The 26,978-nt window shown below is 48.0% G+C and overlaps 1 protein-coding gene across 2 annotated transcripts in view; it reads right to left on the bottom strand.

Annotated features, from left to right (window-relative positions):
- Window positions 1-6,763: 6,763 nt before the first annotated feature.
- Window positions 6,764-26,978, bottom strand: part of PROM1 (prominin 1) — a 101,275-nt gene continuing 81,060 nt past the window's right edge. For both annotated transcript variants that reach the window (XM_021679384.1, XM_021679385.1), the window contains 12 exons: window positions 25,062-25,185; window positions 23,170-23,273; window positions 21,536-21,620; window positions 20,205-20,351; window positions 19,345-19,416; window positions 18,286-18,378; window positions 16,277-16,330; window positions 14,117-14,197; window positions 13,959-14,027; window positions 11,274-11,366; window positions 7,834-7,949; window positions 6,764-6,890 (listed from right to left, as the gene is read on the bottom strand). In XM_021679384.1, coding sequence (XP_021535059.1) covers window positions 6,836-6,890; window positions 7,834-7,949; window positions 11,274-11,366; window positions 13,959-14,027; window positions 14,117-14,197; window positions 16,277-16,330; window positions 18,286-18,378; window positions 19,345-19,416; window positions 20,205-20,351; window positions 21,536-21,620; window positions 23,170-23,273; window positions 25,062-25,185 — 1,093 coding nt within the window. In that variant the 3' untranslated portion in view covers window positions 6,764-6,835. The remainder of the gene's footprint in view (window positions 6,891-7,833; window positions 7,950-11,273; window positions 11,367-13,958; window positions 14,028-14,116; window positions 14,198-16,276; window positions 16,331-18,285; window positions 18,379-19,344; window positions 19,417-20,204; window positions 20,352-21,535; window positions 21,621-23,169; window positions 23,274-25,061; window positions 25,186-26,978) is intronic.

The raw sequence follows: 26,978 nt of genomic DNA, 5'->3' as shown, positions 1-26,978 counted from the left end.
AGCTGGAGGAGAAGGAATGTCATTTATTCAGTCCTGACTCAGTTACTACTCTATGCCAGTTGCTGATATCAGTTTAGGGAATCAAAGTGAATAGGATTCGGCCTTTGCCCTCAAGGTGGGCTGGTTTAGTCTGTGGCTCACTATCTGATGAGGGCTTTAGTGGTGACACTTGCCACTTCCAAACATTAAGCAACAGACGGTTTTCATTTTTCTACAGAATAAAGTCCTAATTTCTGAAGGCAACATATAGAAACTTACTCTTTTGAATCCCAGCCAGATTCTGTCCAGTATCCGTCACCCCCTACAGGCATGTCCTTGGGCTGCCATTACATCTGAGTGTTCATTCTTCTGCCCAAATTTCAGACTATTTTAAGAGACTCAAACTCTGCCAAACTGTTACTTTTTGTCTTAAAATTCCATTCTACCATTGTCTACTTGGCAAATAGTCATTCTGATTTCCTGTGCCCACAAAAAAATCTATGGTTCTTTGTCTGGATTCCCCCAGATTTTTACAGACTTCACTGTTATTACAGTTGACTTGTCATTATATTTGGTTCATTTACGTTCTTGCCACTGTCAACATCCTGGGAATTGACATCTCCAGCCCAGATCTCTAGCTTGAACCTTAGAAAAAACTTAGCATATAGTCCTTGGATTGAATTGGATTTTGTGTTTTTCAAGAACCTTCTGCTTTCAGTAATAGTAACTAATTAAATGTAACATGTTAAAGAAAATTGAGAATTTGGGGTAAATTTCTTATAAATCATGGATGCATGGATTGGGAGACCACCCCTACACAGAGTTGGGACCAGAAGCTCTGTTCTCACATTGCCTCTCAGTTTTCTCTGCACGAGTGCTTTGTTTTCTCTCCCTGCTTTTATCTCCCTGTTTTTTTGACACATTTTTTTTTTATGGGTATCAGCAGCTCTGAGCTGAGCTGCGGTGTGGAAATCTCTGAGGGAGACTTTGATAATTTGGGCTTGAGTCATGTTCCTGCCATTGGACTCCTCCACCCTGGCAAAGAGCAGGATTCTGGGGTGAACAGCCCAGCACCTAAAACATGTGGTTGGATTTACAAAAGGAGCAACTGTTCTCAAAGAACGGAGAGCTGTTCCCAGCGTGGAGGGGCTCCCATAGGTTTCATGTCTGCACTGGAAGAAAGTTATGGATAAGGTAGATGAGGAAGTAGGCAGGAGGACATTCTAGATTTACCTGAGGCTGCATCCAGACGAATGGTTCCCCATCTTCCCAAGCAAGAGGACTGTTTATGACACCACAGCCTGGGCAGACCTCCCCACCACAGCACTCACACATTTACTAAAAGTGCTCGAGCAACACTATGGTGAGGGCAGCAACAGCTAGGACATGGGCCATTACTGCACACAGTTTGCGTGATGAGCTCACCCAGTCCCTGCTCACCAGATAGGTGCTAGTCTCATCCACATGCAGCGAGGAGGAAATGAAAGAGCACAGACAGCTAGTGACTGGTGAAGCCAGGGCTCTAAACAGGTCATGGAGTCTCTAAAAAAGCCGGTGTACTTACCCTAATCTTCCTTCCGAAGGTGCCACAAAGCCCATGGAAATTTGGTAATCTATTTGCATTTGATTAACCACAGTGCTATCTACTGTCATTTGAATATGAGTTGTGCATCTATTTACAAGAGATCTTTACCACAACAGTAACAGGAGTGGCCGTTATTTTAAACTGAATTAACAATGAGCAAACTGACGGAAAGTCATTTCTTTCAGGTGCACTGGATCCCCAGCTCCAGGTACAGCCTGCTTTCTGCTCAGGTAGCAAAAGATGAAAAGTGACACCATAACTCCAAACCAAGCCTGATACCACCTGAGTACAGGACTCTGGGAGAATCCAGGAGGAGAAATCCTGGTGAGACTTCAGCTTGCAGCTGGCCTGCCGTGGCTCTGGGGACAGAAAGGAAGGAAAGGAAGGAGAGGCAGAAAGGGAACAGGCATCCCTGAAAAGTGTGGGGTGGGGGTACTGGAGATGGTTGGAGAGGGGTGGGAAACATGTCTCCACACAAACTTGGTCACTATCTTTAATAGGTCTGAAGTTTTTCCAGCTGTCACTCCTAGAGCATGGACACATATGACTTCAGGACAACATTAAGATATTTTATTTCTTTTCTTTTTTTTTTTTTAAAGATTTTATTTATTTATTCATGAGAGAGAGAGAGAGAGAGGCAGAGGCAGAGAGAGAACCAGGCTCCCTGCGGAGCAGGGAGCCCGATGCGGGACTCGATCCCAGGACCCTGGGATCATGACCTGAGCTGAAGGCAGACGCTTAACCGACTGAGCCACCCAGGCGTCCCAAGATATTTTATTTCTTTATTTGAGAGAGAGAGCGCATGAGCATGCAAGAGTGGGGGAGGGGCAGAGGCAGAGGGAGAAGCAGACTCCCTGCTGAGCAGGAAGCCCTACTCCGGGCCAGGATCCCAGGATCATGACCTGAGCCGAAGGCAGACGCTTAACCAACTGAGCCACCCAGGTGCCCCCAAAAATATTATTAAAAGACCAGTGAGAAGACCTGCCAACTGCCTCCCAGACAACATCCGACTTGAGCTCTCCAGGCAGAAAGAAGTCCTTCTGAGGGTCCCTCTGTGCTGATTATAAACTGCAATCTTTCAGGAGCTCACAGACCCAGATATATTTGCAAGTGGATGCGCAGCAAGGATTTTTCATTCTCACATTTTTCTTAGCCATTTTATTCAAAGCAGTTAGACCCCTGCCATAATATATGCACCTCCCAGGCTGGTCCTAAATCCTTCCTGCAGACGGTGGGATTGTTGTTAAAAGGTCAGTAACAGGTCTGTGCTTAATCTGTCCCACGTTCATATAAACTTTGAATCCTCAGGTGTGAGAGGAGGAGTATATATTAGGGATGAGGAGGTCAATACCATCAGTTTAAAGTCATCAATTTAATTAATCTGACAAACAGATTTCCTGTATGAAACCCAGGCAGATTATGTGCCACTCACAAGGTCCTAGAGACTGTGCAGTAGCCTAGTGCTTCAGCTGGGGAATGCCAGTTGCTAGAACAACACCACCCAACCCTGTGGGCTTTACACACTGAAAACTCATTTCTTCCTCACGTGAATCCAAAATGGGTGTTTCCACTGTGGATTAGCACGAACAAAATTCAGTTGTTGCCTCTAGAACCCCAGCCTTGTCAGACTTCCAACTGCAGCTATATTGATCATGCATTTTGGCAGGATCCTGTCTTGGGCATGGCGAGTGCCCTTTGCTCAATCTCTTTGGCACAAAGTGTCAAAGATCGTTTGTCTGCAAGCTCACCTGGGCCTGCAAACATGTTTACTGTCCTGCCCCAGGGATGCCCGAATGCTCACATTCTTGTCCCCTGAAGGGGTGACTGCACTGACGACGTCAAGCCCGTGGGCTCCCGGGAAGAGCAGGCGGCAGCAGCTTAGGAGCCGAGTCCTGAGGGGCCAGCCTCCGGTCAGTTCTCGGGAGGACTGTGGACTGAGGCTTGGAGATGGATTCCTGAGACAGCAAAGGAGAGTTACACCCCCCACAGACCTCACGAGCCAAGTGGGAAGTGTGGACTTAGTTGGGCTGTTCGGGGACAGGAGACGATATGTGCCTCATCCTGGTAACTTGCTGAGGCTGGAAAATCTGCCCAGTTTGCCTGGGGGCCTGGGTAGCAGGTGTGCGGGAGGCAGCCCTATGGGCCCCCTACCCAGGGCCTGCGAACCCCAAGGACCTTGGTGGAATCCCACGGTCTGACGCAGGGGAGTGTGCTGAGGGACGCCTCTGGCAGCCGGAGGCACCTCTGCCCAGAGTCGCTGCGGCCGCGGGGCTCCTCCTTCTGCCCACGAGGCTCCCCGCTGTGCAGCACTTGACACCCTGCGGCTGACGGCTGCTGGACACTTGTGGAGAGCGAGTGGCTGAGGGATGACTGCCAGACTGTCCCCTGCCTGCATTGGCCCCCTCGGATCCTGGGAAAGCAGATGTTTTTTACTTCTCATAAAAATGGAAACGGAACATCCCAGAACAGCAAGTCAGGTCCCAGAGGCAGGTGCCCTTCCCACAAGAAGGTGATGCCCCACCTCTAGGGACCCGTCGTATCTCCCGTGATTACTCACACACGGGCCTTTGGCTCCCTGGACAGGGCTCCCAGGAAGGTCTGAGGCTGCCTGGCTCTGGCTTCTGGAAGGCTCATCTCAGCGCGGGCTGACGGAGTCCCCTGGGTGCAGCCGCCCTGTGGTGCCAGTGACAGCTCTGGAAGGAACTGGTGGGCTAACTTCAAAGGCTCTTGCCTTTCTTGACACAATACCCTTAAGTATCAGGCATGCCTCTGCCATCTGTCCTTGGCCCCGCTAGCAACCGGACTGGTGGTGACGAATGACACGTATGTTGAAGACCCCCGTGTCTGGAATTGCGAGTTCTGGAAGGCCACTGCTGCACCTGATGAAACATTTTCTGTACCCCACGTGGATGCCCGTGGGGAGGTGCAGGCCGAGCCGGGGCTGTTCAGGCCTGCATGGTGGCCAGTGCTGTCGCCTGTGTAGACCAGTCCTGCCACCGACTGCATGGGCCCTAAGGACGAGCCTCCATCTGCATGCCAAGGACACTGAAATGGCCTATATAATGATCTGATTTTCTTTTCTTCTCTTTTCTTCTCCTTTCCTTTTTCTTTTCTTTTCTTTTCTTTTCCTTTCCTTTCTTTTCTTTTCTTTTTTAATCTTTATTGGCCGTTTGTTTATCCTCCTTTGTAAAATTCCTTCTGATTTTCTAAGATTAAGCAAGAACCCTCTAGCGCTAAGGGCATGCTTTGCAAATAGATTACACGTGTCCTCTGCTGCCATCTTGTGGCAACTTCTGGCTTCTTGTGGCCTTTGACCCAACCCGATAAGCGAAATTGCCATCGTGTGGGAGTGGCAGGCTCTGGCCACCCTATAGTGGCCCTTGAGACCGAGCTCTGCCGTATTTTGGAGGTCTGGGACATTTACCATCATATGCTGCCCAGGGGGTCCTGACAGCGGGCTAGTGGACGTGACATTCAGTGGACATTATCTATTCCTTCTCATTCTCAGCTGGTGGTGTCATGAAGAAGTAGAATGGACTTTGAAAGACTCGACTGGGCAAGATGGGCAAGATTGCTGGATTGACCATGTCATCAGTCTTGCAGACTCCCCACAGAGAAGACAGTGCGAGCCCCATGCAGCTGGTCCTCAGGACTACAACAATGGCTGCCCGCTTCTGCATCCGCACCTCTGTGATGAGGAGCAGCGATCAGTGAGCAGAACACAGATCTCTGAGACCTTATCTGAGGGACAGGGTCCTTATGGATGAAATGCATAGAGAGCTGTATTAGTTGTTCTCAAGCCAGGTTGTACATGAGAATTACATGGGATATATCCCAGAAAATGATTTCGTTAATCTAAGGTAGTGTTTCTATTAGAACACCTGGGGAAATTTTTTTTTTAAAGCTTTATCCATCTATTTGAGAGAGAGAGTGCGAGTGGGGAGGGGCAGAGGGAGAGGGAGAAAGAATCTGAAGCAGACTCCTCACTGAGCGCAAAGCCCGACGCGGAGACCATGACCTGAGCCGAAACCAAGAGCTGGACGCCCAACTGACTGAGCCACCCAGGCACCCCTCACCTGGGGAAATGTAAAAATCCACATGTTTGGGCCACACCCCTAGCCAACTATATCAGAGTCTCTAAGGGTGGGACCTAAGTATCAGCCACGTGAATCCATTGCATGGCAGGGGCTGGGCATCACTGTGTCAGATAAAGAGACAATCTTTGCTCACAAGCAGTGGAGTATTAACATGTTCTTAAATAAAGACAAATGTAAAATGAAGAGGGGGTGAGGCACTATCTTGTACATGTCTCGTAAAATTTGTCATTTTTCTGTCTCTTGTGATTTGGGTTATTTAACTTAGTTTCTGTGTGTAGAGTAGCTCTCCTTCAAACTCCCTCCCCTATCTTTCTGACTATTAGCTATTGCTGTTGTGTGACGGTGCTGCCTTGGACCGTGTCCGCCCCTCCCCCCCCGAATTCGTATCCGCTTAGAGCCTGTGGATGTTTGGAAATAGGTTGTTCACAAATGTGATGAAAGCGAAACGAGGTCATTCTTGATCAGGATGGGCCCTGATCCAATGACTCCTTAGAAGCAGAAGGAAATTTGGACCCAGGCACACAAGGGCAGACTCCGTTCTGTGAAGACAGAGGCAGAGATTGGAGTGATGTGCCCCAACAGTGCCGTGCATTGTCGCAATCATCAGACTCGAGGAGAAAGGCATGAAACAGAGTCTTCCTTCTCTGGGGAAGGGGATTTCCGACCCCTGGCCTCCAGAACTGCGAGAGAAGACACTTCTGTGTAGAGCCACCCCCTCTGCATAATTTGTTACAGCAGCTCTGAGAAAAGGACACAGTGACGTAACTGGTATTTATCATATAGGAATATTTTTCAATAAGAGGATTAGAGTCAGATTTCTGAAATCATTCTTTTATTGTTCACACACACGCACATCTGCGATTTGCTGAGCGTTCTCTAACTACAAGTCTAAGCTCCCAAGCAAGGAAATGGGACACAATTCATGTCTTGTTCCCAAAGCTAAACTGGAAATTCGGTGAATGTATTACATATTGAAACTTTCATCGAAGGCTCAGATGATTAAAGCAAAACTTCTAGAGATTAAAAAAAAAATAGGTGTACACGCTTTTCACTGTTTGGCGCGTCAGTGCATGTTGAATATAAAAATCACTGAACTCTGTAAACTCCAGGAGGGAAGTGTTTCTTTTCCAGTATTTGGAGGTGCTGTGCCGTTGGATCTGTTTAAAAACTTTGTTCATACAGTCTGAGTAGAATGATGTCTATGAAAACCAATATTACCATTTTCCATACTGCAACAAAAATAAATATACCAAAAACACCATGTTACCTCTAAGATGAAGTATTTACATCATGGGTTACAAAGGCAATCTAATGGTCATGAAAAGTATATGACAATTTGTGAAGTCTACAAAGAAGGTGAAAAGGTATATTCACATTCTGCTCCCTTTAAAAGCAAGTATTGAAACAACCATTTTATAGATAAATAAACTGAACGTATAAAATGTCATTAGTTCAACAAGTACTTCTTCAGGACGTTGTATGTGCCAGCCCTCATTTTAAGAGACATCAGCACTGATTTTTATCTGGGCATATCTAATGTCTTTATGTAATTTTAAGATGTTATTACTTTTATTTTATAAGCCCATCATATATTAATAATGATGACCTCCCCAGTCCCATCTGATAAATATGGTTAAAAAAAAGAAAACGCTTACTTTTTGGCAATACAGTTTCAGCACTATAAAATACTAAAAAGGGAGATACAGTATTTTTTTTAAATTACTATTACAGCTCAACAGCTGCATCCCCCACATTTTTTTACCCTAATACAGATGCTGACAGAGTAAGTTCAGGAGAGACACAGGTCGAGAGGGAAGTGAGAGAAGTACAAATGAAGCATACAGGGTCATCACAGAGGCTACAGAGCGTAGGCTACAGAGTCAAAATGAAAACTAGTAAAAACAGTTATAAAGTAAAGTGCCAAGTCCCCAAGACAGAGGAACTGCAAACAAGAAACAAGAAGGTCGGTTAAGGACGCTGAGAAGAGTAAGCAAGAGGGAAAACAGAGCTAAAACAACCATAAGAAAGTCGGTACAAAGAAGACACCTGAACAGAGGTGACCCCTACTTTAAGAAAAGACCAAGTGTAATCTCATCTTCCGCAAGCTCTCTGAGGTGAGTACCACTTAGAAAGTGACCGCGCTCCCCAAACTCTGCAGAAATGTCTACTTACTCATCGTACACGTCCTCTGAGTCCATTCGACGATAGTACTTGGCCAGCTTCACAGCGAAAATGATGGCTGGGAGTAAAAATATGGTCGCTTTCCCTATGCCAAACCAAAACAAATTCTAGGGAAGAAAAGAAAATCAGGAGGATTACATGCCTGAAGATGGGGAATGGGAAACAGCAGTTGCTTGGCGGCGGGGGGCAGGGGGGATGTCCCTTCCTTTTGCAATTTTTTTAATGAGTCCTAATTTTGTTCATGGAGACCATTTGTGAACAAAATACGAGTCAGCCACTGTGTGAAGCGCTACATATTACTGTAAGTCCTAAAATCTTTCTGAAAACCTCGAATCGGTCCTATTATTATATTGATTTTACAAATGAGGAACAGTGGCAGAAAGTGGAGAAGCAAGGGTTTGAATCTAAGACCCCACCAGATGGCGTCCCTTTGCTGCCAAGGAGAAGCGCAGAGCCCTCGGGCCGCCTGAGCCGAATCACTTTCCGGAGTTGTCCGATGTGCTAATTCACTTTCCTGGCCTTGCTGGGCATCAGAACAGGGGGACCACAGCCTCCTCATTCCAAAACAGTATTGTGTGGAAAAGGCAAAATTACGAGGCTCTCAACAAACATTCCATAGTTAATTTAGCCAATTTGAGGGCAGATCATAGGCTGTATTCAACCCTGTTTTGTCTAAAAGGCAGCTTAAAGTAGTTTCAAAAAGTAGTTGCCAACATTCATAAGTCGGATTTCACATAGGAACTTGGGTTTATGTCCTTTCTTGAAAAGGCGGAAGTTCAATCTCCGAACACTGAGCCCCCATCCCCACGAGGCGACACCAGCTGTAGCTGAGTGGTGGTTCTTCCGTCGAGAGGGGTATCTGTCCTCGGTTTGCCCCAGGCCACACCGCTAGCTTTTGCAGAGGCGACACCCAACGCCGTGTAACCTTACTCACCAGTCACAACGGACGCATCTGGGAACAACCAGCATGACCCTGTGGGCATCATACACTGGCCAGCATCGTACACTTGGCCGACTTCGTAAATGCACAAAATCTGCCGCTGCCTTAGGATGTTGTCGTTAACACTAGGACCGGCTCCCCAGCCCACCGCGAGGCAAAGGCAGCTTGGATGTCACAGTGGCCCCCCACCCCAACCCTCATGGCTCAGCCACTGCGATCCTGCTCTTCTCCTGATGGGATGTTCTATCGAATGGCAGTGGCCCCTCCTGGCCCAGAATTCCCAGTAAATTTGTTCTCCTCCCCCCCCCCCCCCCACCACGTTCTTTTATTGGCACATTTCTATGCTTTCAAACTTGTTTTGAGAGGCTTTAGAGCTTGATGACAACCATATACTTTTACTGGAAGCTGCCATAATTCTTCCGGGAACAATCGAGATATAAAAGGAACATGTTAGTCAGTCTGGAGTCTGTTTTCCTGGCAAAATCAATGCCCAGAGCTCTTTCTGACTATTTAGACCGCCCTGCTATAAAGCTCCAGCCTACGATCTTCCTGACCAGCCTCCAGGCCTCCCCTTCACTGGTCTCCAATTATTTGTGGAAAGCATCTGATAGTTGGGTGATTTGAGTAGCTGGGGCAGGTGGTGAAGACTGGATGCAACGAGATTAATTCAGAATCAACAAGATTAGCCCAGGATGCCTAAGGAGGGTTCAGGCAAGCGGGGGTCCAAGCAGCAGCACAAAGCCCCTAACGGGCTGGGGAGGAGGGAAGGCGGCCAGGAAGCCAAGCCTTGGGGTCTGCATGGCTGGGAGAGCGCAGGAGTGTTTCCATTCAGGTGTGAAGGTCCGTCTCGCAGAAAGATGGACGTGTGGATGTGGGACAGGGAGATGGGCAGATGGAGCGATACAGATGTACTTTGACAAACAGCTGTCCGATCATCATTCATTCAATTGCCTATGCCAGGCAATGTGCCAGATGACAGGGACGCAGCAACACACGGGCCCTCCGCTCAGGGAGTCGAGAGTCTAGAGTGTGCCGCAGGGGACAGGCCTTAATCAAAGAATCACACAAATGTGCAATTCAAACAGCAATAACACCTCTAAAGGAAAAGCATAGAGTTCTATGGGAGTGTAGAAAAGGGAGCTCAATCTAGGTGGGAAGATCAGAAAGGCTTCCTGGAAAAAAAGACATGTTTGAGCTAAGACCTGACCGCTGCTCACTAGTAATAGCAAACATGTATTGAGTGTCAACATACCAGCTATGGCGTCAAGGGCTTGACACATAATCTCTCACTGAACTATCAAACAGCCCTACTCGGATGATGAAGCTCAGAAAATTCAATAGTTTTTCAAAGTCACAGAGTTCAGAAAATGTAGAAGTACAGTCCAAATCCAGAGCCTGTGTTCTCACTCACTGGCGGACTTAGAGCTAGAGTTAGCCAGATGGGGTGTGGGTGTGGAGGGGAAGAATGAGAGAGAGGGAGAGAGTGTGTGTGCATGTGGTTTACAGTCCAGGTAGCAGAAATGGCATGTGCAAAGGCCCTGAGGTGGGGACATCGAGATGGATTTAAAGAAGAGAAAGAAAACGTGTGTCTGGAGAGAAAGGTGATCAAATAGTGCAAAATGTGTCCTCCATGGGTAGGGGCCCAACCATGCAGGGCCTAGTGTATTCAGTTAAGGACCCTGATCTTCACTGGGGATAGCCACAAGAAGTCACCGGGGTGCTTCCAGCAGAGGAAATGAGAGGGTTGGCTCGCAGAGATGGTCAGTGTATATTGAGGAGTGAAGAGAGCTAAGGAATAAACTTGATTAATTGGAACTTACCATCCCAATGGTAATATCTCAAAGGGTTTTAAATAAGAAATTAAATTAAGTGGCACTTGGGTGGCTCAGGAGGTTAAGCATCTGCCTTTGGCTCAGGTCATGATCCCAGGGTCTGGGGATCGAACCCCGTTTCAGGTTCCCTGCTCAGCGGGGAGCCTGCTTCTCTCTCCCTCTGCTTGCCGTCCCCTCCCTGCTTGTGTTCTCTCTGTCTCTCTCTCTCTGTCAAATAAATAAACAAAATCTTTTAAAAAAATTAAATTAAGTTTGCTATAGCTTTGGGGTTATGTATCTATATCTATATCTATATCTGTAACTGTATCTACATAGTTGCACTAAGAATCCTTTTACATATTGGCAATATGCATACCAGTGACCACTCTTTCCATCTATTCTGGACAAATAGAAGTTTTCTTCATGAGGGTCTCCTGACTTCTATAAATATAACTCTAGTAAGAGACAAAGGTAAGCAGCTAGGTCTTTGGCTTTTCCCAGCCTGTTAGGTATCACAACACGTTCATCTAAATTTTAGATTTTAGGTCTTGGATTCTACAACAGTAATGGACTCAAGCGCAAAACTATTTTATATCCTAGGGCGTACTACAATCTGCCAACAAACCATGAAGAGTGACCAGTTTATTGTGTTTCGTTATTTCGAAAGATGAAATTCTTACCAGGGGGTCGATAACGTAGCTACACAGAAAGACGTCCACAGCAGAGTCCAAAGCGGTGGCCACGGGTTTACAGGCTGCAATTTGCTCAGTAATCTGTGGGGTAAGAAACACAGGGGAGCTTTGAGCCACGCCCACAAAAATCCACAAGAATTAGATGTGTCGTTTACCCTTGACCTGTTCTCACAAAAAGGATCTCTACACCGTCTCAGATACAGAGCTGCGAGCTGATGGCTAGGGATGAGCTCCACGGTGTATACAAGTAGGTACTCGAAAGCGAGGTGCTGATTCTGTCTGAGCCCGGGTCTCTGAGTTCTGCCCTTGTTATTCGGAACAATAAGGCCCACCCTGCCAGGCTCCCGAGAGAATGCAGAAGTCCAGATTTCCAGCACAGGGGCTCAGTCTGAATTTCTCGCCTGACCCCTTTGAGATCTGACAAAGGATATGGGGAAGAAATGGAAAGCTAATTAAACAATACTTATATCATTTAGACCAGGGCTTGGCCAACTTTTTCTATAAAGGACCAGAGAGTCAATACTCTCGACCTCGCAGGGCAGGCTGAGACACTTTTGTCACAGGTGCTGGACTCCCGCTGGGTATGGCAAAACCAGCCACCGAGGATGCAGAAACATGCGGGTGTGGCTGTGTGCCAGTAAAATTGTGTTTACAGAAACAGCGCCACCTGCTGACCCCATTTTAGAAGATTGAAAACTATGAACTCATTAATGAGGTGAGAATAAACAAGTTTTTAATAATCAATTAAACTAATTTTATTTCTTTTTACTTTAAATTCAATTAGCCAACCTATAGTACATCACTAGTTTCAGATGTAGCATTCAACAATCCTTCAATTGCGTACACCACCCAGTGCTCATACAAGTCTAATGAATCACACAAACAGATGCTCCAATCCCATTGACTTAAGATAACTATAGTCATTCATTTAAAAAAAACTTCTGAGTGCGTACAGTGAGCTAGATGTTCACTCACTGGGACAGGGATGTGTCCTATTTCTTTTCCTTTATGGGTGGACTCACCTTCCCCTTTTCTTCCATATATACCTTACAAGGCAACCCACGTTAACAACTTTATTTTTACCAAGCTCAGACAACCCCGTACACTCTCTTTCTGGGCTTTTCAACTGTTGGTTTTACAAAAAGCAGGGTAGGAGTCATATTCTGTATGCTTTTCTGCATCTTTCTTTTCTCTCTTATTTCTACCCTGTAAAAATCTCTCCTAGTCCCTTGGCATAGCGCTGATCCATTTTGTACAAATGGCCACTTAATATTCCCATGGTGTGGCTCTTGTACGACTTAACCATTCCTGTCCAGATTCACTTGGGTTTCAGGGTATTTGCTTTATATGAATGTAACCAAGCTGTGGTTCCTCGGTCTGGTGGAGGAGACGCACAGGGTTGAGTGGCCGTGGTGGTGATGTTGATAATGCATTTCTTCTGCCCTTACCTGCGTGTGCATGCCCTTCACCCCAGCACTGGGAAGACCCCGAGGTCTTCACATCTGGGAGGCAGGAGGAGGTTTCAGAATAGACATCAGAAAGCTGGGCCTTGAGGGAGAACCAGGCTCAGGGCCCAGACGGTGGGGACTGGAGGCGGGGACTGGGGAGGGGGAGATGATACGGAGGGAATCACGTGGAGAACTGTGAATGTTTCCGAGAATCAAGCAGTTGGGTGTGGCTGGAATATGGGGGTGGGGCAGCAAAGAGGGACGAGACTGCCGGTAGTCTCGGCTCATGCGGCTGAGGGCTGGGAATAGATAGGAGACACTCGAGGCTGCTCGGGGTAGTCTAAATTTTCCTGAGTCCCTAGACTTCTCAAAGCCTGTCTTGGCTGACAGCAAGTAGCCCACATAACTCAGCCCAGGTTATTCAAGTAACTCAGCTGCAAGCATCTCCCTCCACCCCCCACCCACCCCCCGCACCTCTCCCCAAGTGGAATAATCCTCAGAGGGACGCAGACCCAAAGCCCAAGATGACAAAAGTCCTACCCCCCGGTTTCTTGGAATGTGACTGTATTTGGAGGTAGGGTCTTTGAAGAGGCAGTTCAGCTCAAATGAAGTTATCAGGGTGAGTCCTAAACCAACATGACTGGTGTCTTTATAAAAGAAGAGAAAATTCGGGCACAGACATGCACAGAGGGATGACCATGTGAAGACAGAGAGAGAAGACAGCCACCTACAAGCCAAGCAGAGAGGCCTCCAAAGAAACTAACACTGCTGACACCTTGATCTTGGACTTCCAGCCTCCAGAATTGTGAGAAAACAAATTTCTGTTTTCTGCTCAAGCCACCCCAAGTAGACTAATACACCAACCACCTGACAAGCTCAGCAGGGCCCAGGGCACGAACACACCACCGCTTTGAAGGGAGCTCATAGTTCACTGGGGAGACAGAGTCAAGTGTGGCAAGAACCCCCAAAATGGCGAGCAAAGGAGCTGGGGGAGAAAGTGAGGGCATGTTCTCCAGCTCGGTGGGCCGGCCTGAGAAGGGGTCCAGTGTGGATGACATGTGCTGAGTCCTAGGAGCCCCCTCTTCACGGTCCCCACGTTCGAGGTCCTTTGCTTATCTCCCACCCAATTACTAGGAACTTAACTTTATTTCCTCCTGATTTTATCCTAGAACATGACTATCCTAACACATGGCCCTCTTAAGTTCATTAAAGATAAACTACTTACTGAGAACTTGACCCACTGCAGATAGCGTTCAAAGTATTCTACTATCGTGTTCCCATACTTCTTACTTTCCTGGAAAGAGATCAAAGAGTAGTAAAATCATTAAGAGGACTATCCCATACTCTCTGCAGCCACGGAGTGACGGGCTCACATCCACTTACTTCAACAATAACTGAGGAGATGCGGGTTTTGAGGAAGTCCTGAGCAGAATCCAGAGAGGAAAGGATATTGACCACTTTCACCTGGAAAACACAGCGATCGACAGGGTCTCAAGGGATGAAGGGATTTAACTAGATGGTTGGCATGTGGATTTGGGTGCTGTTAGCTCGGCCCCACACCACCACAACTTGCTAGTTAAGAAGACCACAGAACCAGCCCAGCCCTCTGAGGGCAGGGGAAGGAGTGGAGTACGTACCAAGCACTCACTTTGTGCCCGACACCGGGCCAAGCTCTTAATCCAAATCACCTCACTGAGTCCAAGAATCCCCCACCTTATCCACAGTTTCCTTCACCCGGGATCCAGAAGCAGATGACCCTCCTTCCGACGTATGGTCAGAAGGTCAATAGTAGCTAACGCTCTGCCACATGCCTACGCCATTCCCCTCCCTTTGCCCCGCACTCAGGCTTTTTATCATCTCACCTCATCATGGGAAGAAGGGGGAGTTCAGTACGGTAAGTTATTTTGAGAGAGAGAGACCACATTCACATGATTTCTATTATGGTATATTGTTATAATTGTTCTATTTTATTATTGATTATTGTTTTTCCCCTCTTATTGTGCCTAATCTATCAACTCGACTTGATCGGAGCTGTGTATGTATGGGAAAAGAACTAAGTATGATGGGGTCCTGTACCCCCTGTGGCTTCAGGCCTGCACTGAATGCACCCCCCATGGAGAAGGGGGGCTCTGGTATGAACAGGCTCTTGGAAGGCATTGTGTTAGGCTCCCTTCACAGGGGAGGTGGCTGACCCTGCCTGATGTCACCAGGCTGGGGACACAAAACCTGGGATTTGTACCTGGTTATTTCACACAGATAAGAATCCCCACCTGGCAGCTTGGTCAAATTAGAAAAGGTGCCTTTTCTGTTCTGCCCGGAGACCTCAGGGCACACAGCCCGGCCAGTGGGTCGAGAGCTGATTTGCACCCCAACTCGCCCCCACACCGGCCCTTTGTGAAGGGGAAGGCATAGCTGACCACCGTCACCCTGAACGTAAGAGGTGCAGCGTAGTAAGGGACCAGCACGCAGTCCCCAGTCTGTCTCCAGCTTCCCTTGGCATGGGACAACCGTGATTAGAGGTACAGTGATGGTCCCCAAGCAGAGTAAACCTACTAGAATAGTCTTCAGGGGGAACTCAGGGTCTTGGTATGTCAGTCAAGTAGCAGACTCAGTGTTGCCCAGGGAGTGTACCAGCTAAACTGAAGGAGCTCACGGTTCACGCGGGAGACCCAGCTGCATGGGGCAAGAAGCCCTGTGGCAAAGGTCTGCAAAGGCAGCTGTGAGGAAAGCGCAGGGAGGACCATGGAGTCTTCCACTGTGGCTGACTGACATTCCAAACCTCTCACGGGCAGCCTAGTCTGCTCAATAAAGAAATATTTTCTGAGTTGCCTATTGGCATTGAGGATACAAGATGCACACACCATAGCCACAGAGCTCAGTTTCTGCTGTGGGGATGTCTGTGGTCCCAGGGAGGCCCCTGTGGTCCTGATCACTGATGTCTTTCTGGGCCTGGCTTCTCATGGGCGGGGGCATACGTCCCCACCCCGTGACGATAGGTCCGGCCATGTCACGTCCCTTGCTTTGGCCAATCGAACGTAGGTAGAGCGGCAGAGTGCTGGTTCTAGGCAGTCTCCGAAAGGGCAGCCTGTTTCCATTCACCCTCTGATTGCCTGTCCTCCACCTCGAGGACATGAGGTGGCCCAGACAGGAACTGTTCCTTCAGGCTGGGTCTCCGGGCAGGCAGATAGGTGGAGAAGCCCGCCATGGACCCAACAGTGAGAATGTGTTTGTGGTCAGAAGGCACTGGATTGTGCAGGTAGCCTTATTTCAGTAACAGCAACCATGCATCTTCTGAGCTTGCGTCCCACACATCAAGACACAGCTTTCGCCTGTGTGTCGAATAGTGCGCCAAGGTGAGACGTACTTGCAGAAAGCAAGTGGTAGGAAAACCCAGTTTGACACTTAAAATGGGTAGATAGCCAAGCCTTTTGTTTGTTTTTTTAAACTTAAATACTTGTAAAACCAACATCTCTGAGAGTCTGTGTGTGCTTTTATGATAAGACCCGCCCCACCCAGGACAGAAAAGGAAAAATCAGTCCTTACCCCCAGTCTGCTGCTTTTGTGTTGAAGTTCCTTGATGCTTTGGTAGATAGTACTCTGGTGAACAAACATATGCAGTATTTTCTAACTTATGACATGAACCAGCAAGATCACATGCCTGTGTCTCCCCTCCCTCCCCGCAGTCAGCCATCAGATCTGACTTTACTCTGCAATGGTTTCATTCTAGAAAAAAACAACAGATTCAAGTAACGATAGCTCTGGTGTCAGGAAAGCTGAAGAAGGAAATCAGGATATGTCTTCTAGAGCAGCACGCCCCATGCAAGGTTCCCAAGAAACCACGTTGAGTCAGGTTTGCTCAAAGTAGCAGGAACTCCTTAAAAGAAATTCCACCCAAATTGCCCAGAGTAGTTTAACCTGAATGGTTTAGATCAGGGAGTGGTAAAAACAAAGGCCAGATAGTAAATATTTTAGGCTTTGTGGGCCATACCCTGTCCAAAGCACTGAACTTTGCCATTTTATTTTATTTTATTTTTAACTTAATTTAATTTAATTGTAAACTTTGCCCTTTTGGCCAAAAGCAGCCATAAATCATCTCTAATAAGGGGGCATGGCTGTGTTCCAATAAATCTTAATCTATAAAAACAAGCAGCAGGCTGGATTTGGCCCACAGATTGTAGTTTTGGGGGTCATGGTTTGCTAAACCCTGGTTTAGATTGTAGGTCACATGTACAGAGCTATTTGCCTATTTGTAGACAGGTTGCCCCAGCTCTGAGAAGGCCAAGGAGTCTTGTGTCTCCTTGAAGGAAAGCGTTTAAGGAACAGGGAAAAATCAGCTTAAAATGTTAACAAATCTGTGCTAGGCATAAACAAGCAGAGCAGAAAATTGGGATGAGCATAGCATACAAAATTCAGAAAATCAATTTTCTTTGTGAATACTCTAATTAGAAAGTCAGAAGGGGAAAGAGAGACAGAAAGAAAGAGAGAGACATGGTAAAAACTAGTTGTAGAAGGTTTCAAGACTGGAGTCGAGTGGACTGATGTGCTTCTCCAAACCTGAGCAAGCCAACTCTGTAACAGGTTTCCCACACAAGCCTAATAATCATTCCTTTGTTCACAGAGTCTCTCTGGGACATCAGCCCCTTCATCTCCAGGAACCAGGTGACCGCAGGGCGGGACCCGTTCCCACCATCTTCAGACGAGAGACGGAAAGCCCTAAGACTTGGTGGAGGCAGAAACAGGATCTGAAATCAGCTCCGCCTGACTCCAGAGCCCGTGTCCTTTCTCTGCTACAAACTACCTTTCTGGAATTCAGGGAAAGAAGCCAGAAGGCAGCGAGAAGAAAAAGAAAGGGGAAGTCAGAACAGAGGCTACGAGAGAGGAGAAAGGAAACATCGCCCATCGGATCAGCGAACTGAGCTAAAGGAGGCAGAGAGAAAAGGACTTACCCTTGCCTTCCCATATTTCTTGGCAGGGTTTGGAGAAAAAGAATTTGAGAACAAGTAAGTAAGAGTGAGTCCAGGGCACAGACATCAGCCTTCCAGCTAGGTGCCTGGCTTCCGGGGGCCTGTTGAAGGCCAAGAGAGCTGGAGCCCAGTACGTGGGGCAATCCCAGAGTTAATCTACCTGGTCACAGGCAAGTGGAAAAGGCAAGGAGATAAGGCACGAAAGGAGTGGTGACATTGAAAATGTGTCTTCTTTAAAACCCAGCTGCTATCATTTATTTTATTTTTTTTAAGTTTATTTCAAAGAGAGAACAGAGGGGAGGGGCAGAGGGAGAGGGACAAGCAGACTCCCCGCTGAGCACAGAGCCTGAATTGGGGCTCCACCCCAGGACCCTGAGATCAAGACCTGAGCTGAAATCAAAAGTCGGATGTTCAACCCACTGAGCCACTCAGGAGCCCCTGCAAGTTATTTTTTTAACATAGCTCAGTTTCTTAGCCTGAGGCCAGCTGGTTTGACCTTCGCGCGTGAGGTTAGTCTAAATGAAAGCCAGCTAGTGAGATGGGCTTTGCTCGGGTCCCGGGGAAACCCCAGAGGTTGTAGGTTGTTACCATTGACTGTTCCAAAGGAATGACTTGGCCACGGTGAATCGTTCTAATGGTTTGTGCATTACTTTTCAGGGACTGTTTCAAACTTCCTTGGGGCTACAAGGAGAACCAAATAAACACAGGTCAACACCATCCTTCCAGACTCTGGAGCACTCTCCCTAAGTGCAGGAGCTCGGGGCAGGGTAGTCGTGACCAGCGTGAAGCCCTCCTTGTCCGCTTGTGGGTGTGGGGACCACCCGGAGGGCAGCGCCAAGACACCTGACCTCGAATCATAGAACCATGACGTCTCAGCGGCCACCCAAAGCCAGGAGACTTTCCTGAGGGCCAGAGGCTGTGCTCTCTTTCTCACCTCGCCAGAACAGAGCTGCTGTAAAGCCTGCTTTCCAGCAGCTATGTCCCCATTTTACAGACCAGGAAACTAAGGCACAGAGGGGTGAAACATCTTGTCCAAGTTCCTCTCCTTAGGAAGCGGTGGAGTCAGGATTTAAAATCCCAGTCTTCCTCCAGAGCCCAGGCTCCTCATCCCCATGCTCTGCTGCTTCGTGAAAGGGGCCCGTTTGAGCCACCGAGTCACCAACCAGCAGGGGAAGTGAAGACGGAAGTTTACGGGGCTCGGGTGATGTCTTTGCTTTCCCTTATCCAGTTGCTATTGGTGACGCAGAGTACCAGATGGAATCTCCTCCCGTTGCCTACACTGCGAGAAAAATGATGTGTGTGTGTGTGTGCGCGCGCGTGCGCGCGCGCGCGCGTGCGCGTGTTTGGAGGTAGAGGGGTTGATGGGCGTGAAAGCAGAGATGGTTCTAAAGCAGTGAGGCCACCAGCACCACGAGCAGAGGTCAGGAGACCTGTGGGCACCCTGATGCCACCCTGGGACCATTCACGTGCTCACAGATTTCTGGGCCACACGGCGGTGGCGGCTGGTGGGAAGTCTTGACATGCCCGAGAGAGAGAGAGAGGCGCTTTTAACTGAAGGTTACTTGTGGTATAAGGAAGCTAAGAATAGTACGGACATTTGACATCTCTAATGATTACAGCATTTAGAACTGGACTGTTTGAACTCACCAAATGGTCGGCTTTTGCTTCTAGATCATTTGCAAAGGATAAAAGATTCACTTTGGTGGGAGCTTTACCCATCTACAAAAGAGGGGGAAAGAGAACCATGTCATGGCTGTGGGATTTTTAAGCCTTAGCAATATCTAATAGACAATAGGGTGAGCTATGGTCCATAAAGTAAGGCTGGAAATTCTCAACATAGGTGACAACAGCTGCACTCGTATTTATACATATAAAACCATATTATTTTTATCCAGCCACATGATCCAACCATAAAAAGAAATCAAGTACTGATCCATGCTATAATGGAGATGAATCTCAAAAACTTTAGGCTCCATGAAAGGGGACCAGGAAAGACCATGAAACACAGAAGGTCACATGCTGTATGATTCCACTCATATGACATAGCCAGAATCAGTAAATTCATAGGAGCAGAACACAGATTAGTAGTTGTCAGAGCTGGGAGGGCAGAAGGGAAGCAACTATGTAATGGGAATGAGGGGTTTTTTTCAGGCGATGAAGATGTTCTGGAACTGGATAGAACCGGTGGTTGAGCAACATGGTGATTCTACTCCAAGCTAATGAATTGTTCACTTTATTTTTTTAATTTTTTATTATTTCTTAGAGATTTTATTTTTAAGTAATCTCTCCACCCAAAGTGGGGCTCGAACTCACGACCCTGAGATCAAGAGTCGCATGCTCTACCGACAGAGCCAGCCAAGCGCCCCTGCATTGCTCACTTTAAAATAGTTAATTTATGCTATGTAAATTTAATCTCAATAATAAAAAAAGGAAAGAAAAATAAAAAACCGGAGCTATCTGCTGTTATTTCCACCCCCAAAGATCAAGCACGAACACCTGGGTCACACCTCAGCCAAGTAGATGTTATAGTCTATGGTGTCTACTCCTGAAGAGCTGAAATCCATAAGGTTTCTTCTTCCCACTTCGTCCAGCAGCACAATATTGTCAATACTTACATTCAGATTTTTAAAATCATTGCCTATGTTTCCAGCATGCTGCATGATAAAAAGAAAAGTTATAGGTAAGCCCATCCTTCAAGAATGCCACATACGCGTTAAAAGAGCAATGACACACGACAAAAAAAACACAGACGTGCCCTTGACTGGCATTTCCTCCTGGTACTCTTCTCTCCCCTCCCACTCCTTCCCTGCATCCCTGCCTCCTTCCTTATGCCCCACGCCAAGCACTGTGTGAGGAGCTGGGATGCAAAGCAAAATAATAGTCTATCTCAGGCCTCAAAGCCCTCAAAGGAAGAGACAGCGTTGTAATAAAGGCATGCAAACTGCGTCAGGACCCCAGAGGCAGGAGAGAGTCTGCCAAGGCAGGGGGCTGGACGGGGCAACGGAGGGGAGGCGGGCTCTGAATGGGTCTGGACAAATACAGATGCTGAAGGGGGCCAGGCAGGCTGTATCCCAGGGGAAGGAGGCAGCACGCCCTGGACTCGCGCGGCGAGGACACTTGAGATCACGGGGACATGGCTGGTGACGTGGGGTTGTTCTAAGAGGCAGGCAGAGTTTCAGGCAGCGAGCGTGTAGTGCCCGAGTGCCCTTGAAACTCTTTTGCTCCTCCTCCTGTCCATTATGCTCTTGAGTGGGCTCTGCCTTGGGGGGGGGGCTTGGGGGAGAGGGGGGCGGGCAAAGAAGCAGAGGAAGTCAGTCCCTTCTGTCCCTTTTCATCGCTGTTGCCATGCCGTCTTGCTGAGGGCTGGCGGAGCTCCGCAGAGGCCCCTTGGAGTCCTGCAGCCACAGCCATGATTCCTGAGGGGCAAGGACTGTGTAGGGTGGAGTTCTGGGTGCCTAGTTCCCTCTTCAGGGACCTGGCCGAAAAGGGTGGCCAGTGTTGGCTCTCCAACACCCCCGGGGCTTTGTTCCTCTAGGGACACTGACACACACACAGCAAGATCTTCCTGCGTCGTGTCCGCACCGAAGGCCGCTTTAGAGATTTTGGGTGGTCAGCTAGAGAAACTCAGGCCTCAAGAAAGACAACGGGTTGGGGGGTGATGAAAATGATCTGGAGTTAGACAGAAGTGAGAGTTGCAGGACCTTGTGAGCATTCTAAATGTCACTTTCAGATGGTGAATTTTATCTTATGTGAATTTCACCTCAATGAAGAAAAAGAAAAAGGCAACTGGCTTTACTAAAGACATACATCCCTTTCCCGATTGGCTCTAATTCCTTACCTCTTGAAAGTTGAGATGCTCACTGATATTGTAGCTATTCTCTAGCTTAAGTGTGGTATAGATGCCCTTATTTTCTTTGCAGTCGCTGTGGGAATAAAGAGAGAAATCACGATCCAGAAAGGCAGCCGTGTCTATCTCTGTCCCCCGCTAAGGATGGAGAGAAAGGTTCACTGTTTATCTTTAGTTTTGTTTAAATCTGGGTGCAGAGAAGTGGCTTCTGAGTGCCGATGCAGGAGGTCACCACCCCTCCCACCCCCACGCGCCTACAATTCGGGACTTTGTTCCCTGCTTTACTCAATGTCCCATCTTCGGAACAGATACAGTAAGACTGGTAAAGCATCCTTCTTTCTGTCTCCTTTGTGCTTTTTCTACTGCTGTGAGGGATAACAAGTTCACAACTTGGGAAGAAATAAATTCTCATAAAAAACAAACAAAAAAGGACACCACCTGCTAGAAAGAGGTGTGTTACAGAGCATATCATGGGCTTTATTAAAAGATTCTATCAAACCCCTGCCAGACCACCTGCCTCCATATTTCCAGGGCTGAGCTTCACTTACCAAAAAAATGGTTGGATGTTTATTTTAAGGGCAGGATGGAGATAGGGAAGGGGGCCACACCTATATCCAGACGGTCAGTACACCTAACTTGGCCTCACCTCTCTGTGCTTCTCTAAAATGTGCAAAATGCCTCCTTGACTGAGCTAAGAAGAGCAAGCTCATCTGATGCATGTCCCTGCCACTGGGACGGGCCCTTCCCGGGGGCGCCTCTTCCTTGTCCAGCAGCCAAAGCCCTCTAGCCCCGAGGGATGCCCGGGAGAAGCCACTTTCCCACAGCCCTAGGAGGAGTGATACTCCTCTCCAGGGAATCCCCAGTCAGCTGGTGTTGTTGGAACAGAGTACTAGATACACTAGCCACCAGGGGTAGGCTGCAGAATTCTGCAGGTGCCAGTCACAAAGAGCTGGCAGGCCGGGCCAAGAAGATCGGCTTTGTCTTTTCAGCCCAAAGATGGTTTAATCATGCCCAGAGACTCCAATCAATCGATAACGTCTGCCTACAACATGCTGTGGAGAAGGATCCTGAGACTCTTCTGGCTATGAGCAAGACCACCAAGGGCTGACTACCAAGGGCTACCACGAAGGCCACTCATTTGCTATCTCTGCTAGGGGAGCCTCTGAACCGTATTGAGCAGGGAGGAAGTAAAACTGCCCAAAGTCACCAAGGCCTGCTCCCTGATGGTACAGCCAAGACTGGAGCCCGTCAGTCAGCTGCTTCACTATTAATTAGCATGTCTGAGATTTGGACCCATCTGCTAACTTCTTCTTATATAGCATTTACTTGGGGTGGCGTGATTGCCGTACAAAGAGTTTTCAAAGGGTCTCATTAATGCATCTTAGGGTCACCTTAACCAGCAAGGTCTAGTGCATACCGGACAGGGGGACCTTGAGACATCACCACGCCAAAGTCTAGAAGGCTTTCAGGGGAAGGATGCTCTTTTTGGTCTTATTTTTACCACTTCCTTGCAAAGACTAGAGAATAGCTGGTCTTATCAAGCTTAAAGACACTTTGAAAGCAAAATTCTCATTCTGGAACAACATTTTCAGTAGCCGAAAAATGCATAATGCCATTAAGTCTACCTGTAAACTTGTTCAAAAGTGAGATTAATATCCGGGTTGTTAAACACCATGCCAGAGAGATAGTATTTCCAATTCTCATTTAGTAAATATGGTGTGTCCAAAATCTAGAACAAATTGAAAAAAGCTTTTTTAAAAGAGATACTCTTACACTAATACACATACATATAATAAAATAAATATTCTGTTAAATATATTTTGGGGATTTTCAGATCATGGTTCTCTTCATTGGTTTCCAATTTAAAATGGGAAAATAATGGGGCACCTGGGTGGCTCATTCATTAAGCTCTGCCTTCGGCTCAGGTCATGATGCCAGGGTTCTGGGATCGAGCCCCACATCGGGCTCCCTGCTCGGCAGGAAGCCTGCTTCTCCCTCTCCCACTCCCCCTGCTTGTGTTCCCTCTCTCGCTGTGTCTCTCTCTGTCAAATAAATAAATAAAATCTTAAAAATAAATAAATAAATAAATAAATAAATAAATAAAAAAAATGGGAAAATAATAGTGTGATTGGAATAAATTGACCACTGGGTAGCATCAATAAGAATTACTGAACTACTTCTTTTGGAGAACACCTCTCTTAGTAAGACAAGTACATTAGAAATGGGAGAATTGACAACTTGATTCAGAGTAGCCAATAGAAAGCCATAAAGCAGTTGGTCCACCTCTTTGCTACTTTTCTCTAGACAAAATGAATTAAAACGTGCATATTCTTTCACTTAATATCGTATATTGAAGATGGCTAATATGTCATATATATCATAAAATTAAGACGAGCTCATTAGTGCGTGATCGTATATGTGCCCGAGGAATGTAAATGGTTTCAAAATATCCCCTATTTTGGGGCACCTGGGTGGTACAGTCGGTTAAGCAGCTGACTCTTGGTTTCGGCTCAGGTCATGATCTCAGGGTCATGAGATCAAGCTCTGCGTCCGGCTCAGTGCTCAGCATAGACTCTGCTTGGGATTCTCTTTCCCTCCCCTCTGCCCCTCCTGCTAGTGCTCATGCTGTCTCTCTCTCTCAAATAAATAAATAAATCTTTAAAAAGAAAATCCCCTATTTTTTTTTTTTTTTAAGAATTCCTCTTTAGCAATTTAACGCAGCACGGGAGATAATGAAGTCTGGCTTGATGTATCACTATTATTTTTTATCAAGAGGCCAAATGGACATAATTTAACACATCAACACTCCCAATTTAATTTTCCTCAACTGAATAATTAAAATACTAAGACAACTGGTTACCTTTGTAGTCACTCACCAAATTTCGTAACAGATTTGAGGCGAAAAGGCATATATGATAAAACAGGAAAACAGAAATATATTTTAAAAACCAGAACCTGGAGAAAAGCACTGGAAAGTCAGAGTGACGAGAGTGCCACCCAGACCCAAACTGCCTCATTAATTAGTGACACTGAACTGAGAGGTTGTCCCGTCGAGTCCACGGGACTCGGTTTCAGAGGGAGAAGGTAGAGCCTGAACTCATTTCCCAACGGCCTCGTCAGACATCCACCAGGGACGACACTCAGCCACGAGGCGTGGAATTTTTCCATGTCTTTCACTTCACATTGAAGGCCTCAAAGCATCTGCGTGGGCAACCATCATTTGAGAACCTCTTTAAAAGGTCAGAAGCCTCCTGGGTTACCCCTCCTTGGGAATTTTCTTCCCCCGCTTATTACAATCCACACTGACCGGCAGGCCTCAACTGCTGGTGGTTGGTTCACCTGACATTCGAGAAACAGTACTTTACCACGTTTTTTTCCTTTTGCTCTGACGAATAGAAGGAATCTTCACGCACTGAATAAAAGCCAAAATGCTCATCTTCCTGCCCCCACTAGATATGGGGAAATCGAAATTTCCACTCAAGCCCTTTCCGCCGTGGGGACTGGAAGCCATCCTTACCTGGAATAACTTCCTGTTTTTGTAAGGCTCGCAGACCAGTTTTTCCATGTTTCCACCGATGACAAACGTGAGAACCACGATGGCCATCAGTACCCAGCAGAAGAGGAAACTGACGCCAACCCCGCTGGAAACAAAACAGAAATGAGGTTTGGAATTCTACAGTAACTTATTCAACATCCACGGGCGCCTGGTTGGCTCCCTTGGTAGAGCGTGTGACTCTTGATCTCGGGGTCGTGAGTTCAAGCCCCAAGTTTGGTTAAAAAACAAAAACAAAAACAAAACTACGGATCCAATATTACCTACCACTACTTACGAGTCCTACCTATGCAGTGTAGGAAAGGGACCTAGAGTCTTCGCTTTGTGCAGGTTAAGCGAGCCCCCTGCTCCGGAGCGGAGACAGGAAGCCGTAAGCATTGTGACCTTTCAGTCCTAGGCATATATTTAGGGAACACTGGTCTCCTTGCAGCCCAGCACGCACGGTGGTTCCGGCATGGCCTCTGAGGTCAGGAGAGTGAACCTGGCCTTCTGCAGGGGACATGGTGAGTGGGGAGGTTCCGAGGCAGGAATTGCACCCTTGGGAGTCTGTGGGGGCCAACGTGGCTCTGCATGCAGAGGGAGGGCTGAGTGGCATGAGCTCCGGAGGCAGGCAGGGGTGCACGGGTGGGGGCCCGGCTGGTCCAGGAAGGGGAGGCTGCTGAGGGCCTAGAAGCACAGGAGGAACATAACCCCCTTTCTCTCCGAGGAAGAACATTCTTGGCAGAGCGCATGGACAGGACAGGATGGACAGAGGCCCGCGTGGCCAGGGCTACCACTGAGGAGGCTGCTGTCGGTCCTGGGGTGGTGGGCTGATGTGGCTGGAGGCAGGGGACAGAAGAGATGGGACACAGAAGATGGACACAGCAGGATGTGCTGGAGATTCTGCCCGAGAGAAGGCGAGGAAGGGCCCAGGGTGATGCCAGGGCTTGTCAGCAGGGAAAGGAGACACTGGTGCTCGGGGAGGGAAGAGCAGGTGGGATCTGGGCCTGCTCCCGTGAGACATGGCCGTGGGGGGGCCGGAGGGGAGCCAGCTGTGTGTGGAGCGCACACGTCTGGGCTACGGGCCGGCACGAGGCAATCAGCTGCTTAGAAGTGACCACTGGCCCCTGGGACTGGGATGGCAGGGAGAGGCAGCCCGGGGTGGGGCCTGGGGGACTGTGCTGCTTGCTGGAGGGCAGCCGGAGACCAAGGCCGCCAGGGAAGGTTGCTGTGTGGGAAGGAAAGCACTAGGCTCCCGTGCTGGAAGGGAAAACCAAGGCATGTCTGCAGGGGGAGGGAGTGCGCAGGGGACCCTGTCACCTCGGGGAGGGCACATTCCGGGTGGGGCAGCTACAGGAAGTCCCGGGGCTGGAAGCCTCGAGGTCACTGCTGACCCTAGGGCAGGGCGGGGAGATAAGGACACAGGCAGCAAGCATCATTATTTCCAATTGTCTGTGCAGGGAGGGGAGTGAGAGGGAAGAAGTGATGTTGGGAAGTTTTCTGTTGTCCTGTTTAAAGAGGGGAGAGAGCAGACCGTGTTTAAGGGTTGAGAAGCAAGGCTAGGAGAGGGGAAGAGAAGGAGGACACCGGAGAGGGAAGGCTGGTCCACGGCACGCTCACCCTCGGGGCAGTGCACAGGGAGCAGCAGGTGGGACGGCCCGAAGGGAGACACCCCTCTGCACCCCCTGGACGCAGGGGCGCTGGAGTTTGCGGAAGGTGTATGATACCTTTTATTTCCTCTGTGAAGAAGGGGGTAAAGTCTTCTGCTAAGAGAGGGGGAAATGAGGAGGATGGATGCATCAGAGTGGAAAAAGCCACTGCCGAAGGAAGGGAGGGAGGGAAGGAGGAGGGAGGAAAGGAAGGAAGAGAGGGAAGGAAGGAAGGAAGGAAGGAAGGAAGGAA

This window comes from Neomonachus schauinslandi, chromosome 2, assembly GCF_002201575.2.
Source record: "Neomonachus schauinslandi chromosome 2, ASM220157v2, whole genome shotgun sequence".
NCBI lineage: Eukaryota > Metazoa > Chordata > Mammalia > Carnivora > Phocidae > Neomonachus > Neomonachus schauinslandi.
The sequence above is the reverse complement of the archived record's forward strand: the minus strand, read 5'-3'. Positions and strand labels throughout refer to the sequence as shown.